Source organism: Macaca thibetana, chromosome 12, assembly GCF_024542745.1.
Source record: "Macaca thibetana thibetana isolate TM-01 chromosome 12, ASM2454274v1, whole genome shotgun sequence".
In the NCBI taxonomy this organism is placed as follows: Eukaryota; Metazoa; Chordata; class Mammalia; order Primates; family Cercopithecidae; genus Macaca; species Macaca thibetana.
This window is the reverse complement of record NC_065589.1, coordinates 64,284,781-64,299,301: the sequence shown is the minus strand read 5'-3', so window position 1 is coordinate 64,299,301 and position 14,521 is coordinate 64,284,781. Positions and strand designations below refer to the sequence as shown.

The 14,521-nt window shown below is 39.9% G+C and overlaps 1 protein-coding gene across 1 annotated transcript in view; it reads right to left on the bottom strand.

The window, feature by feature from the left end:
- TTN (titin) overlaps window positions 1-14,521 on the bottom strand; it is a 273,451-nt gene that overhangs the window by 54,912 nt on the left and 204,018 nt on the right. Inside the window, exons 278-299 of the mRNA XM_050750513.1 lie at window positions 14,177-14,458; window positions 13,784-14,083; window positions 13,389-13,691; window positions 12,991-13,299; window positions 12,595-12,876; window positions 12,194-12,493; window positions 11,815-12,108; window positions 8,754-11,720; window positions 8,103-8,423; window positions 7,720-8,004; window positions 7,322-7,621; window positions 6,709-7,011; window positions 5,199-5,474; window positions 4,796-5,095; window positions 4,401-4,703; window positions 3,726-4,025; window positions 3,073-3,360; window positions 2,413-2,709; window positions 2,022-2,324; window positions 1,615-1,920; window positions 440-727; window positions 57-347 (exon numbers count right to left, since the gene is read on the bottom strand). Coding sequence (XP_050606470.1) covers window positions 57-347; window positions 440-727; window positions 1,615-1,920; window positions 2,022-2,324; window positions 2,413-2,709; window positions 3,073-3,360; window positions 3,726-4,025; window positions 4,401-4,703; window positions 4,796-5,095; window positions 5,199-5,474; window positions 6,709-7,011; window positions 7,322-7,621; window positions 7,720-8,004; window positions 8,103-8,423; window positions 8,754-11,720; window positions 11,815-12,108; window positions 12,194-12,493; window positions 12,595-12,876; window positions 12,991-13,299; window positions 13,389-13,691; window positions 13,784-14,083; window positions 14,177-14,458 — 9,198 coding nt within the window. The remainder of the gene's footprint in view (window positions 1-56; window positions 348-439; window positions 728-1,614; window positions 1,921-2,021; window positions 2,325-2,412; window positions 2,710-3,072; window positions 3,361-3,725; window positions 4,026-4,400; window positions 4,704-4,795; window positions 5,096-5,198; window positions 5,475-6,708; window positions 7,012-7,321; window positions 7,622-7,719; window positions 8,005-8,102; window positions 8,424-8,753; window positions 11,721-11,814; window positions 12,109-12,193; window positions 12,494-12,594; window positions 12,877-12,990; window positions 13,300-13,388; window positions 13,692-13,783; window positions 14,084-14,176; window positions 14,459-14,521) is intronic.

The window sequence follows — 14,521 nt, the reverse complement described above, 5'->3', positions numbered from 1 at the left end:
ATATAGCAAAGGAAGGATGTCACTCAAAATGATGGGATGATGGTTCATTTGCTTACGGGAAGCTTTGACAGCATCACGAGTTTCACCGGGATCACCAATGCCATACTCATTTTCAGCAAACACTCGGAAGAAGTAGGATTTTCCCTCCTCCAAATTAGATACTCTGAAGCTCGTTTTGGAGCACTCAGTTGTCACTGTAGACCAGGATTTCCTCTCTGCATCACGTTTTTGTACCACATAGTTTATGATGGGGCTTCCACCATCAATAATGGGAGGCTCCCAGGTAACATAAGCAGAGTCTTTGGATATTTCCTTAACAGTCACATTGACAGGTGGCCCAGGAGTATCTGGATAAATAGTGGGTAAATAAGAAATGAATGTGTAAAAAATACATATACTATTTTAAAATATATATGATTCTTTTTTGAAATAGACTTACCAAGCACTTTCACAACAATGGTATATTCCTTTTTACCACAGCTGTTCTCCAGGGTTAAGATGTATTTTCCTGCATCATATTTGTTCACATTTTCACAGCGCAAGAAAGTGTCAAAGTCAGTTGACTTTATGTCCAGTCCAATCCTGTCTCTTAGATTGACATTAGGTTTAGACCAAGTAATCTTTGGAGGTGGGCGTCCTTTTACTGGTACATATAGTCTCATAGTAACTCCAGCACGTAATATGAGTGTCTTCCTTAAGTCCGCATCAAGTTCTCCCTCAGGTGGAACTGTTTAATTTTGGGTGAAGAAAGTTAATTAAAAATTTAATAGTCAAATGTATTTCCAAGGACTGGCCTTATCACTCCTAAAATACATTTATTTTCTAGAGCCAATTTCTTGTTCTTTAAAACTTCCTTAATACAATCCTCAAAACCATTTTTCTATTCTGTACTAATTATTGATCTTTCCATTTTCCACTATGCTTTAGTTTAACCAGGTTTTCCCCGGAGGATCTGTACCTCCTTTTTCATGAACCTTATGTACTCTGAAATGCTACATATACTAAAAGGAAAGTAGATGATTGATTTTTGGCTCCCTTTCATTCTTGTTTTTTCCTTTTTATATTCCATGAAGGTATTCTGCCACATATTCTAGCTCTCTTTATTATTTCATAGTAGGAAGAAAAGTACCTGGAGGGTGACATATAATATCAAGTAATTCAAATAAAGGGGAAATTATCATGGAGAATAAGCAAATAGAAAAAATAAGAAGAAGGGAAATTAAGATGGAGAGCCCACCAATCACATACTTAGGGAGATGGTGGATTGGAAAACAGAAACCCTAAGAATAGTAAATAGCTCACTACTTAGTTAAAAGGCCTCTTTATTCGTAAAATAAAATTCTTACATTCCAATAAAATTCTGTCATTCTATGTCTTTTGAAGACATGAAATTCTTATATATATGAAAAGCTTTTCAAAACCACAAATCATTTGCATTTGATTTGCCTGTTCTACAATACCGTAAAGTACCCACCCAGCTCTCCTAAAAAGTACTCCTGGAGTTACCAAGTCTACACCTTGTAAATAAATTAATCTACCTAAGGGAGTTCTATTCTCCCTCTTAGAATATGATTAATAAGAAAAGCCTTAGGTATTGCCCCTGGTAATACTTACTTAAGATGTCCTTGGGGTAGTGTTTATCTGGCACATCACTGGGGTCACTGTATCCAATCTTATTAACAGCATACACACGAAATTGATATTGTGTGTCTTCCATCAGGCCAGTAACCTCAAAGCGGGTTTTCTGTAGATTCTGTGGTAAGTTGCACCTCACCCAGTTATCGGAGTCAGCCCGTTTTACTTCAACGAGATAACCAATGATAGGGCTGCCGCCGTCATAGGCTGGCTTGCCCCAGGATAGACTCACGGAGCTACGAGTTGTATCATATACTTTAGGGAAAGCCGGTGGGCCAGGAGGATCTGAGAAGAAATAATGATAGGAAATTTTCATTCAAACCTCCTTCCTGGGTGTTTCATGCTGCTTTTAACACAGGATATGGATCTTGTTCATGAACACTTACACTGAGGGTCCCGAGCATAAGCGGCCTTGGATGCGTCACTGGGTTTGCCTGGTCCAGCTTTATTTATAGCTGTAACACGGAACTCATATTCGGTACCTTCTTGAAGACCTGTTGCTTTTAGTGTTCTTTCTATAATAGGTTTTCTGTTGACCTTAGTCCAGTTAACAGCCTGGGTTTCCCGCTTTTCAAGCAAATAGCCAGTGATGGGTGAGCCGCCATCATCTGCTGGTGGCTTCCAGCTGACTGTCATGTGATCTTTGGTTATGTTGCTAATAACAGGAGGATCACAGCGTCCTGGTGGGTCTGCAGAAATTGATTGAAAAGTTAATTTCCCAGACTAAAAGGTAATATTTAAAAAGTAAAATGAAAAACCACCGGGAAATGTTCCTACCGTATGGGTTTTTGGCAATTGCTGGTTCAGTGAAGACTGGATCGCCTACTCCATATTTATTTTCAGCACAAATACGGAACTGATACTCATGGCCCTCTATAAGTTTCTCCACGCTGCAGCTGGTGATAGGCACAGTTGCAGAGACTTGAGCCCAGTTGGGCCTGCTTGTTTCACGTTTGTCAACAATATAGTTGGTGATTTCTGAGCCTCCATCTTCAAGAGGCGGTTCCCAAGAAAGCATTGCACGATCTGAATACATTTTGTTGATTTTAACAGATGCTGGAGGACCCGGTTTATCTGAAAGAATAAGGAAGAAGAGTGAAGTCTTTCACTAAAATATCTGGAATGGGGAATGAATATAGAGTAGAAGTCTGGAGACCTGGACTGCAGTCTTTCTATTGTCAATTTCCTATATGACCTAGGAGATTACTTAATTTTTTAGAATCTTAGTTTTTTCATTTGTAAAATTGGGTAATTGAAACATGTGATTTTTCTAATGCTCTTTTTAACTCTAAAACATGGTTCTGTCATAAGAATAATTCTGTGCATAGGAGATATACTTTAGAATATGTATGTCTTCTCCCACATTATTTTGTAAATCCTATTTACGTCCCATTAACCAAAGTAAAATATGGGATTCTAATGAAGTTTATTAGTTACCTAACACTTTAAGCTTAATGGTGGCTGACTTAGAACCACTTGAATTTTCAGCAGTAATGGTATAGTCTCCTGAGTCCTTCCGGTTCACGCTGAATAGCTCCAAGGTGCACAGATTCCGCTGCATGGCCATCTTTATGCCTTCTGCTGGTTTTAGCAGTGTGCCATCTTTCTTCCAAGAAACCGTTGGCATTGGTTTACCAAAAACAGTAGCATCCAAGCAGACATTAGTTCCAGCTTTCACAGTAAGCAGTGATTTCATAGCCACACTCAGGTCTATCCTGGGAGGGACTGGAAAGAAAGAAGATAAAGGACTTAATATATGCAAGGCTATATAATGTAATCCTTATTAATAATAGTGGGAAATTCATATGCTACCTCTTTCAAGAATGGAATTTCAATGTTATTTCATTTTGCATATTTTAAATAGACAAATAATAACTGCATTATTGAATAACTATTGAAATTATATCGTTGCCACAGTTGTGTATCCTGCTTTTATTATGATTCTCCATAATCATAATGTTTGTGTCTTTATATAAAATATCATTTTATTTTTCCTTTTTTCCTTAGGTGTATACTTAGTTGTTTATTAGGAAAAATGACCATCATGAATGCTGTTACATCTTTGCCTGTAATACTCAGCAGAATCTTACCATTTTCTGCGAGGATAGTCACTGGATCAGAAGGTTCCGAAGGTGGGCTAATGTTTACTGCGGTCCTGGCAATAGCTCTAAATTGATACTGAGCTTTCTCTTCTAGGCCAGTAGCTGTGTACTCTTCCTGGGGAATCTGGTGAGGTGCAGTATTGCACCGTACCCATTTATCACCAGGAAGTTTGCAAGCTTCTACGAAATAACCAATAATTTTACTGCCTCCATCATGCTTTGGACGTGCCCAGATCAGAGATACAGTACTCTTGGTGACATCAATAACTTCAGGTTTCCCAGGAGGATCTAAAACAAAAAGAGGTACACTCACCATTTATCTTACTAGCAGAAGTTTAAACTTCCATATTTCACATTATCATCCCTGCTGCTAAGTAACAAGCTCAACAGGATGATAATTATCCCATTTTAATAATTGTCCAACTAGTATGCACTTTTGAGTCCTTGCTGTATGCTTTAAAGGAAATTGTATGTCCTTTTCTTTTTTTAATATGTCATCTTCATTGTAAGAGATAGACCATATTCTTGAATGGGAGTTGTAATCTTCAGATCTCTACTACTGTCTATGTCTTGGAGTCCAAATCTTAGACTCTGAGATTTAAATGTGCCTCCATAATACTAAAACAACAACAACAACAACAATAAAAAACCCCCAAAACTTACCAACTGGCATTCTTGCAGTTACATATTCTGTGGGTTTGCTGGGTGGGCTGGATCCAGCTTTGTTTAGGGCATAGATTCTAAATGAATACTCAAGACCTTCTATAAGGCCAGCACAAGGATATTCAGTTGACCGGACAGGAGTATCATTGGCTTTCACCCACAGCAAACTGTTTCTTTCCTTGCGTTCAATCAGATAACCAGTAATGGGGCTCCCTCCATCACTGTCTGGTCTGTCCCATGCAACAAAAATACAGTCCTTGTTGACTTTGGTGACTCGTGCATTCTTTGGTTCACTAGGAACACCTGGAGATGAAGACAAGGAAAATGTCAGTTTCTACATTCAGTAACAAACTAGAAAGAAAACATAACTTTTTTTCTCCTTCACAAAAACATACCAAATGGGAACTCTGCAACCATCTTTGGAGATGTGAGAGGCTCTGAAATGCCAAATCGGTTTTCAGCACGGACCCGGAAGATGTACTCCTGGCCTGGGATCAGCTTTCCAACCCTGCAGGAAGTTTTTGTGACTGAAGCTAGAGCCGTGACCCAGTCACCTCGGCTTACATCACACTTCTCCACTATATAATTGGTGATGTTACTGCCTCCGTCCTCCAGAGGGATGTGCCACGACAGGGAGCAAGCATCGGCGTCTATATCAGAAATGTCAAATGGAGGCTGAGGGGGGCCAGGGGCATCTGCATGAACCAAGAGGAAAGAAATGTAAGAACAAGGATCTGATGGGTAAAAATGTTTCAGAGTTTCATATTTAGATGGCCGTTTGTCTAATACTTAACTCACCCATGACTACAACTTTGATTTTCTGAGTGTCTGTCCCAGAACTGTTCTCTGCTGTGAGGCTGTAGTAACCACTGTCTTTTCTAGTCACATCTTTTATGATCAGAATTGAAGAGCTGTCTGCTTTATGCACTGCCAGGTGGCTGGATGTGACAACTTCATCTTCTCCTTTTTTCCATTTACAGGTGGGATGAGGCTTTCCATACACATGGGCTTCAATTCGGAGTTTTTTCCCAGCTTTGATAGTAATTTGCTCTGGCATAAGGATCTTTGGTGGCACTGAAAGTAAAATGAAAAGATACTAATTTTGGGAAGGTGGTTAAGTTTCTTCTGGTGGAGAACTATACTGGTTCAAATTAATGCTTGTATTACCGCCAATTTTTTTTTTTTTAAATACTTTAAGTTCTGAGACACATGTGCAGAATGTGCAGGTTTGTTACATAGGTATACACGTGCCATGGTGATTTGCTGCACCCATCAACCCATCATCTATATTAGGTATTTCTCCTAATGCTATCCCTCCCCTAGCCCCCCATCCCCCTGACAGGTCCCAGTGTGTGATGCTCCCCTCCCTGTGTCCATGCGTTTTCATTGTTCAACTCCCACTTATGAGTGAGAACATGTGGTGTTTGGTTTTCTGTTCTTGTGTTAGTTTGCTGAGAATGATGGTTTCCGGCTCCATCCATGTCCCTGAAAAGGACATGAACTCATCCTTTTTTATGGCTGCGTAGTATTCTGTGGTATATATGTGCCACATTTTCTTTATATAGTCTATCACTGATGGACATTTGGGTTGGTTCCAAGTCTTTGCTATTGTGAACAGTGCCACAATAAACATACATGTGCATGTGTCTTTATAGTAGAATTATTTATAATCCTTTGGATATATACCCAGTAATGGAATTGCTGGGTCAAATGGTATTTCTGGTTCTAGATCCTTGAGGAATCGCCACACTGTGTTCCATAATGGTTGAACTAATTTACACTCCCACCAACAGTGTAAAAGCTTTCCTATTTCTCCACATCCTCTCCAGCACCTGTTGTTTCCTGACTTTTTAATGATTGCCATTCTAACTGGCATGAGATGGTATCTCATTGTTGTTTTGATTTGCATTTCTCTAATGACCAGTGATGATGAGCTTTTTTTTTATATGTTTGTTGTACAGCCAACATTTTAAAAAACACAGAATACACTCCAGCCTGGGGACAGAGCAAGACTCCGTCTCAAAAAACAAAACAAAACAAAACAAAAACCACACAGAATAGGGTAGAAAACATAAGAGTGCACATGATAATGAATGGGTATTGTTTCAGGAAATGGTTTTTAGTTATCTATGTGTTTGTATAAGTTTATTTACTGTGTATTGTTGGCCCACCCACGTGTTTGAAAGCCACTGTTCTCTATTGTTTTTCAAGTATTTATAGAGCTAGATTCCTCAGGGAGAAATGTCTACATATAAAAGAAATTCTAATAAACTTAGCACATGACATAAATGAAGCAATGACTACTTACACAGTTGTTCTTTGGCTTCATACACTCCTTCAGCTTCTCTTGGCAAACTGACTCCAACAGCATTTCTGGCTGCTACTCTAAATTTGTATTTCTTTCCTTCCTTTAGGCCAGTGACAACAAGGCTGAGATCTTTTACCACTGAGTACTCTGTCCAGCGGTCTGCAGGCTGCTCTTCTTCTCTGTAACTAATGATGTAGCCATCGATTTTAGCACCTCCATCACGCAGGGGAGGTAACCAGGCTAAGGTGGCACTGTTCTTTGTCATTTCAGTCACTTCTAATTTCCTTGGGGGATCCGGCTCACCTAGAAGAAAAACATAATGTATAAAATTACCTAGGTAACCTAATCAAATCCCCTTTTTAATGTACATAAGAGTTTTAGTATGCCATTTGCTCCAATGTACATAGAACCTGTAGTTCAGTACATTAAAAGTAAAACACGTAAGATGAGACAGATCAAAAAAGTGTTTCATGAGTGAGACAGACATTTATTACACTATTTGGGTCTCTACAAATGAAATCTCTTTCAGAAGTGGATTAAAATGGTATTAGTATCTTGACCTTGCTGAAATAGGAGGCTGGAGTTAAAAGGAGGAAGAAAGCATAATACTTACTTAGAGGATCTGATGCAAGCACTGGTTTTGGGACATCTGTTGGGACGCCAGGGCCATATTCGTTGACAGCAGTTACTCTGAAGTAATACTCATTCCCAGGGACAAGATTGGTTACTTGGAAGCTTGTTTTCTTAACCTCTGGGGTAACGGTTGACCATGTCTTTCTGTCTGCCTCACGTTTCTCCACAATATAATGTGTCACTTGGCTCCCACCGTCATTTTCAGGAGGGGCCCAGGACACATGGCATGATGTTTTAGTGACATCTGAAACTTTCAAATCAGACACAGGTCCAGGAGTGTCTGTAAAGAGTCATAAAATCAGATATACACATCTCCTCAGCATCCCTATTAAAAAATTCATTTTTGAAGTGGGAGGGAGAAGCATTTTAGTAACCCACCTAATACTCTGACATTTACGAATACAGCCTTTTCTCCTGCTGGGTTCACAAGTGTTAAGGAATATTTTCCTGAGTCATCACGAGTAGAATTGGGGATGACAAGGAAGGCCATAGTGTCAACCAGATCAACTTGTCCTTTTCTGACCACATTATCAATGCCCACTTTTCGCCAAGTGACTTTAGGGGCTGGTCGTCCTCTTACTATAGCAAAGAGACGAATAGGGCATCCTGCTCTCACTATGACCAGTTTTCTCATGCTGGCATCCAAATCAATCTCTGGAGGTTCTGCAAATGACAGTAAGGTCATTAATTGATGTTTCAGAATGTGGGGAAATCATAAGAAATTAGGTGTGAATGAATCACATGCTAAAGGAAGGACTTACCTAGTATTTCTTTAGGTTTGATAGCTTCCTTTAGCTCTGCAGGGCGCCCAATACCAACTTGGTTTTGGGCACACACCCTGAACTCATATTCCTGGTTTTCATCCAAGCTGGTAACGGTGAATTCCTTGCGTACAAGCTGTGCTGCAGCATTACAACGTTTCCAGCCTTCATCAGGAGATGCATCTGCTATTTTTGGTCTCATTTCCACAACATATCCAATGATCGGTGCACCACCATCATAGACTGGTTTTCCCCACCCAAGAGTTATGGAATGTTTGGTTGTATCAACCACTCTGAAATTGGTTGGTGGACCAGGTGGCTCTGAAAATAAAATATAAGAATAGATATACATATGTTTAACTACTAATAGTGATACTTCAATGTGTAATTTTATATAGCCTAGCCTCAGTTAATCAAATATAGGTCGTCCAATTTTTCAATTAGAGTCCTCTTTATTTTCCTTCATAAAAATGAGAATCTACTATTGTTTGTACCTTTTAGGTATTTTGGTAAAAGGTCTATTTGGAAAAATATTTGCTAAATACAGTTTTTATGTTATGGATTTAGATGTTACATTAACTTATTTATCAAATACTTCTGTGCTTGAGATTAAGAGTTGATGTAATATCAGAAAAAACAAGGACATCCTACCTATGGGGTCTTTTGCCACCACTGGTCTTGAAGGCAAGCTTGGTTCTCCAATTCCAATTTCATTTTCTGCCTTGACACGGAACTGATATTCATGGTCTGGGAGGAGATTCTGTACTTTCATACGTCTCTCAGGGATTGCACTCTTGTTAACAGGGACCCATCGTGTTGAATGCTTTTCCTTTTTCTCCAAAAAGTATCCTGTTATAGACTTTCCACCATCATATTCAGGTGGATTCCAAACCACAGTCATCTCTTCTTTGCTTACTTTAGTGACTTCTGGGGGATCAGGGCGTCCAGGTTTATTATACTTGGTTTTGGCTATGACTGGTTTACTTTCTGTTGGAGGCCCTGTGCCTATTTTATTTTCTGCACGGACTCTGAAAATATATTCATTTCCTTCTATGAGACGTGTTACTGTAGTACCAGGTGTCAAGACAGTAGCAGAATAGGTAGACCAAACCATTCGCTTTGTCTCACATTTTTCTAGAATATAATTTTGGATTTCACAGCCGCCATCATCTTCTGGTGGATCCCAGCGAACAGTACACCTATCACTGGACACATCAACAATTTTCAGATTTCTCACAGGACCAGGCTTATCTAAAACGTTGACAGTGGCATAGGCCACAAAACTGCCAGCTGTGTTAGTTGCCGTAACTACATATTTACCCCCATCACTTCGCTTTGCTTTAGTAAGAGAAAATTTAGATGAATCAGCACTGGTATCAATCTTGACCCTTGGTGATCTTGTAAAGTCTGTAGCATCTTTGTCCTTGGTCCATGAAACTTCTGGGAATGGTTTGCCTCTAACCCCTGCCTCAAGCCTAATGGTGTCCCCTGCTTTGACAGTTAGGACCCCACTTAATTTCAGATCAAGTACTGGTTTTTGTAAGTCTTCTTTAACAACAACTTCCTCTGTCTTCACCCAGTCACTTTCCCCACCTTCGTTCTTCGTTTGCACTCTGAACTCATAAATCTGGTTTTCAACACATCTGTCAACCATGTAGTGAGTTTCTTTAATGCTTCCTTTATGCACTCTTTCCCAGTCATCAGAGCCCTTCAGCCTTCTCTCAACATGATATGACAGATTTGGACTGCCACCATCATAATCAGGCCTCCGCCACTTTAGGTAGACAAATGTCTTTCCTTTATCCGCAATGTGAAGGTTTTCAGGCTCACCTGGTCTGTCAATAGGGTTAATAGCCAGAATGGGAGTTTTTGTTTCGATGGTTGGCCCAACACCTACTTTATTCTCTGCACAAACTCGGAAATAGTATTCATTGTTGGCTAAAAGGTTGGCCTTGATTAATCGTTTAGTGACATCTGACGCAACAATTGACCAGCCTTTCTGGTTTGGTTTGCGATATTCTACTATGAAGTTTGTTATTTCTGAGCCGCCATTATCTACTGGGTTTTCCCAAGAAATTGTACAGTTCTCTTTGGTTACATTGGTAACCTTCAAATTCTGGCAAGGCCCAGGTCTGTCAAGGACGTTAACGATGGCTGAACCTTGGGCATGTCCACTGCTGTTCTTAGCTGAGATGATATACTTGCCATGATCAGCTCTAACAGCTTCTTTAATTTGTAACTCAACACGAGGTAGGTCCTGAATAATGTCCACCCTCTTTTCTCGGACCAATACTTTGCCTTCCTTAGTCCAAGTTATGTCTGGTGCAGGTCTGCCTTTGACTCGAGCTAGAATGCGGATAGTTTGGCCTACTCTCACGGTAATAACATCACGACAAGTAACATCAAGTTCTACTTCTGGAGGATGAAGGATATCTTTTGCAATCACAGATTCTGCTAGTTCTCTTGGCTCACCCTCTCCTACAATATTAGCTGCCTTTATACGGAATCTGTACTCATTTCCTTCAATTAGTCCAGGTACTCTAAAGGCACATTGCCTAATGAGTTCATCTTTATTAATCCTGTTCCATTGTGCTGTGCCAGGTTTCTGACATTCCACTACATATCCTAGAATGGGGCTACCACCATCACTGAGAGGCTTTGTCCACACCAAATCAGCTGTTTCTCTGCTCTTGTCTTTCAGTTTAGGATTAATAGGTGGTCCAGGTGGTTTGATGGGACGGCAAGCTTTTATTGGATCGGAACTTGGGGATGGATTGCTTAGTCCTGCAAGATTTTCAGCAAAAACCCTAAACTCGTATGTATTTCCTTCATAGAGTCCAGTCACTCTGAACTTAAGGTCAGCAATAGGTGTTTTGTTGACCCTCACCCATTTGCCAGTTACTTCTCGACGTTCCACGTAGTAGCCAGTTATTGGACTGCCACCATCAGATTTTGGCAGGGTCCAAGACACTGTTGCTGCATTTTCAGTAATGTCAGTAACCACTGGTTTACCAGGAGGAGATGGAGGACTAAATTTATGCTTAGCAACAGTAGGTGTGGAGTCAAGGGGAGGACCAACACCTATCTTATTCTCTGCTTTAACTCGGAAAACATATTCACAGCCCTTCTGCAGATGTGGGATTTTCAGCTTTGTCTTACTGCTTCCCGAAGAGACAACACCCCAAGTGTCTTTCCTTGTATCTTGTTTCTCAACAATATAATTTATCACAGGGCTTCCTCCATCATCCTTAGGTGGCTGCCATGAGATAGTCATGTGTTCAGGAGTAACATCCAGAATATGAATAGGACCTGTTGGTGGCCCAGGAACATCAAGAACAGTAAGATGTACGGCTACTGTTTTGCTACCAGCTGCATTGGAAACTGTGATTTGATATTCTCCAGTGTCTCTCCTTAAGCAGTTCTTAATGGTAAGTACTGATGAGAAGTTGTCTGTTTCAACTGTGTAGTGCTCATCGGTTTTAATCTCACTCCCATCGGTTGTCCACTTTGCGGTAGGAACAGGCACACCTCTTATAATAGCAGGGAATCTGACTGTGGTTCCAGCCTTTACCACAAGACCTTCAATTAATTTCACATCTAGCTCCACAGATGGAGGCACTGAAAAGTAAACATGAATAAATTAGATTTTGATTTTCACCTACATGAATAATTTTAAAAAGAAATAAGATAAAACTGCTAGTCCAAAAATTACCTAGTTTTTCTTGACATTCTATCGGGATAGTTGTGTCGGGGAGACCAAGACCCACAATATTTTCAGCTTTTACACGGAATCTATAGGTCTTTCCTTGTTGTAGTCCGGTAACCACACACTCTAAGTTTGTCACAGTCTTAAATTTAATCCAGTCCTCGGTGCCTTCTTCTTGATATTCCACCAAATATCCAGTGATTGGAGAACCACCATCACGATCCGGCTTATTCCAGACGAGGGAGACTTCAGTCTTGTCAACATCTACATGGTGCAGGTTCTTGGGTGGCCCTGGGGGATCTTTTCAAAGAAGAAGTTATGATGAAAAAGGAATATTCTTGAGGACAGTCAAACAATAGTTTTGTATTCAGAGAAAGCAACTTACGGAGAGGATCCAGAGCCTTGATTGGTTTTGGTGTTTCAACAAAAGGACCACGTCCATACTGGTTCTCTGCAGCTACTCGGAAGAGGTACTGGTTGCCTTCATTCAGATGTTTAGCCAAGTGACTCTTTTTCTTTGATGTAGCTGAGAGAGATGACCACTGGGCGCTGGCAACATCTCTCCTCTCAACCACATAATTGGTAATAACAGAACCACCATCATCCAGTGGTTCTTTCCAAGTAAGGTAACAAGAATCTTTCCTAATTTCACTGACTTCCAGATCTCTAGGTGGCCCAGGTTTATCTAAAAAGTGTTAAATAACAGTTTTATAAGTAATTTTATCCAAATAAGAGCTCAAAATTATCAAAATTTATTTTTAATGGCATAAGTATTAAAATTCTTACCTAATACAAGTACTTTTACTGAGACAGTTTTTGAACCAGCTGGATTCTCCACTGTTAAAGAATAAATTCCACCATCTTCATGGGCAGCATTACGAATTTCAAGCTTGCTACCAACTGGAGTCACATCAATTCTTGCTTTAGTTGGAGCATCTCTGTCTTCTTTTTTCCAAGTTACTTTTGGGAATGGCACTCCTTTGATGATGGCACTAAGTCTTAGAGTATCACCAACCTTAATGTGTTGTTCTCTTGCCATGTTGGCATCAAGAATCAACTCAGGGGGTTCTAGAAAAAAGAGAACAGAACACTCAGATTTGATCCATAATGCAGATTATAATTAAACACATACAATCAGACATCTATTTTCCTTGCAAACACAGGTGAGAGCATTTTACTCACCAAGTCTATCTTTTACTAGGACTGGCTCTGGAACATGAGCTGGATCTGATTCACCAGCTTCATTGACTGCTAACACTCTGAACTTATAGGTTTGACCGTCCCGAAGACCGGTGACTTTATATTTAGTTTCAGGACATGACTCAGGGGTGTGATTGGCTCTTCTCCACTCTTCATCTCCAACTTTCTGGTACTCAACTATATAACCCAGAATCTTGCTCCCACCATCATGACGTGGTGGCTGCCAAGTTAGATCGACTGAATTGCATGTTGTATCTATTGCTTCAGGATTAACAGGTGGACTTGGTTTAGCTAAAAAATAAAAGTAAAAAATGAATTAGCATATAGCTGAAAACAAAGTTAAATAACATGAAAACTGAATAAATCCATTAATACTATACCAATTGGATCTTTAGCAAAGACTGGTTTGGATGGTGGGCTTGGATCTCCAATACCAATTTCATTTTCTGCAGAAACCCGGAATTCATACTGACATCCTTCTAGAAGATCAGGAACCCTAAATTTAGTGTACGGATGAATAGGATCTTTGGTAACTCTAGCCCATCGTTTAGACATAGTTTCTCTCTTTTCCAGGATATAGTTTGTGATGGGTTTTCCTCCATCATGTGGCTTGTTCCAGGTTACTAATGCAGTGTCTCTGGTAACTTCTGTAACAATTGGCTGATCAGGTGCATCAGGAACCCCTGTAACAAATGTTGGAAAATGTGTTAGAAATTTATTTCTTCCTATTAGTTATATCAAGCATTGAATCACTAAAAAGAGACATAATGCATACTGAAACGATCTTTGGCTTTCATTGAATCAGACACCAGAGGATCACTTATTCCATACAGATTTTCAGCGTGTATCCGGAAAATATAATCTTTTCCTTCAAGTAGTTTAGAAACTTTGCATGTTGTTTTAGCACTTGCAGATGTCACGGGCATCCAGACGTCTTTACCCACTTCCTTCTTCTCAATAATATAATTGGTGATTTCACTGCCTCCATCATCTAAAGGAGGCTTCCAAGAGATAACCATGTAATCTTTGGTCACCTCATCAAAAATAACTGGTCCTACTGGTGGACCAGGACGGTCTGCAGAAAAAAAAAATCATGGCACAAAATGTTATTTCCATTTCTGCTTTTGAAAGAAAAGAAGATCTATTCTTTCCACTAAATAAGACTTACCAACAACATTAACTTGACAGAAACCTTTCCTAGAGCCTGTACTATTCTCCACAACCACACAGTATTTGCCGGAATCTGAACGTTTGGCCTTGATCTTCTCTAAAGCAAGTGTTGTTGGTGTAGTCTTTATGTGAGTGCGATCATCTTCCAGCACATCAGCTTCATCTTTGAACCAGGAAACCTTAGGCTTTGGTTTGCCTGAGTAACGGCCAGTGAGGGCAAAAGCTTCACCAACTCGAATCGTGAGCTTATCTCTGAAGTCGAGGTGAAGTGTTGGGGGTGCTAAAATTTACAATTATAAAGGCAAGTCATTTTTACTGATGTCTTATTACAAACTACAAATGT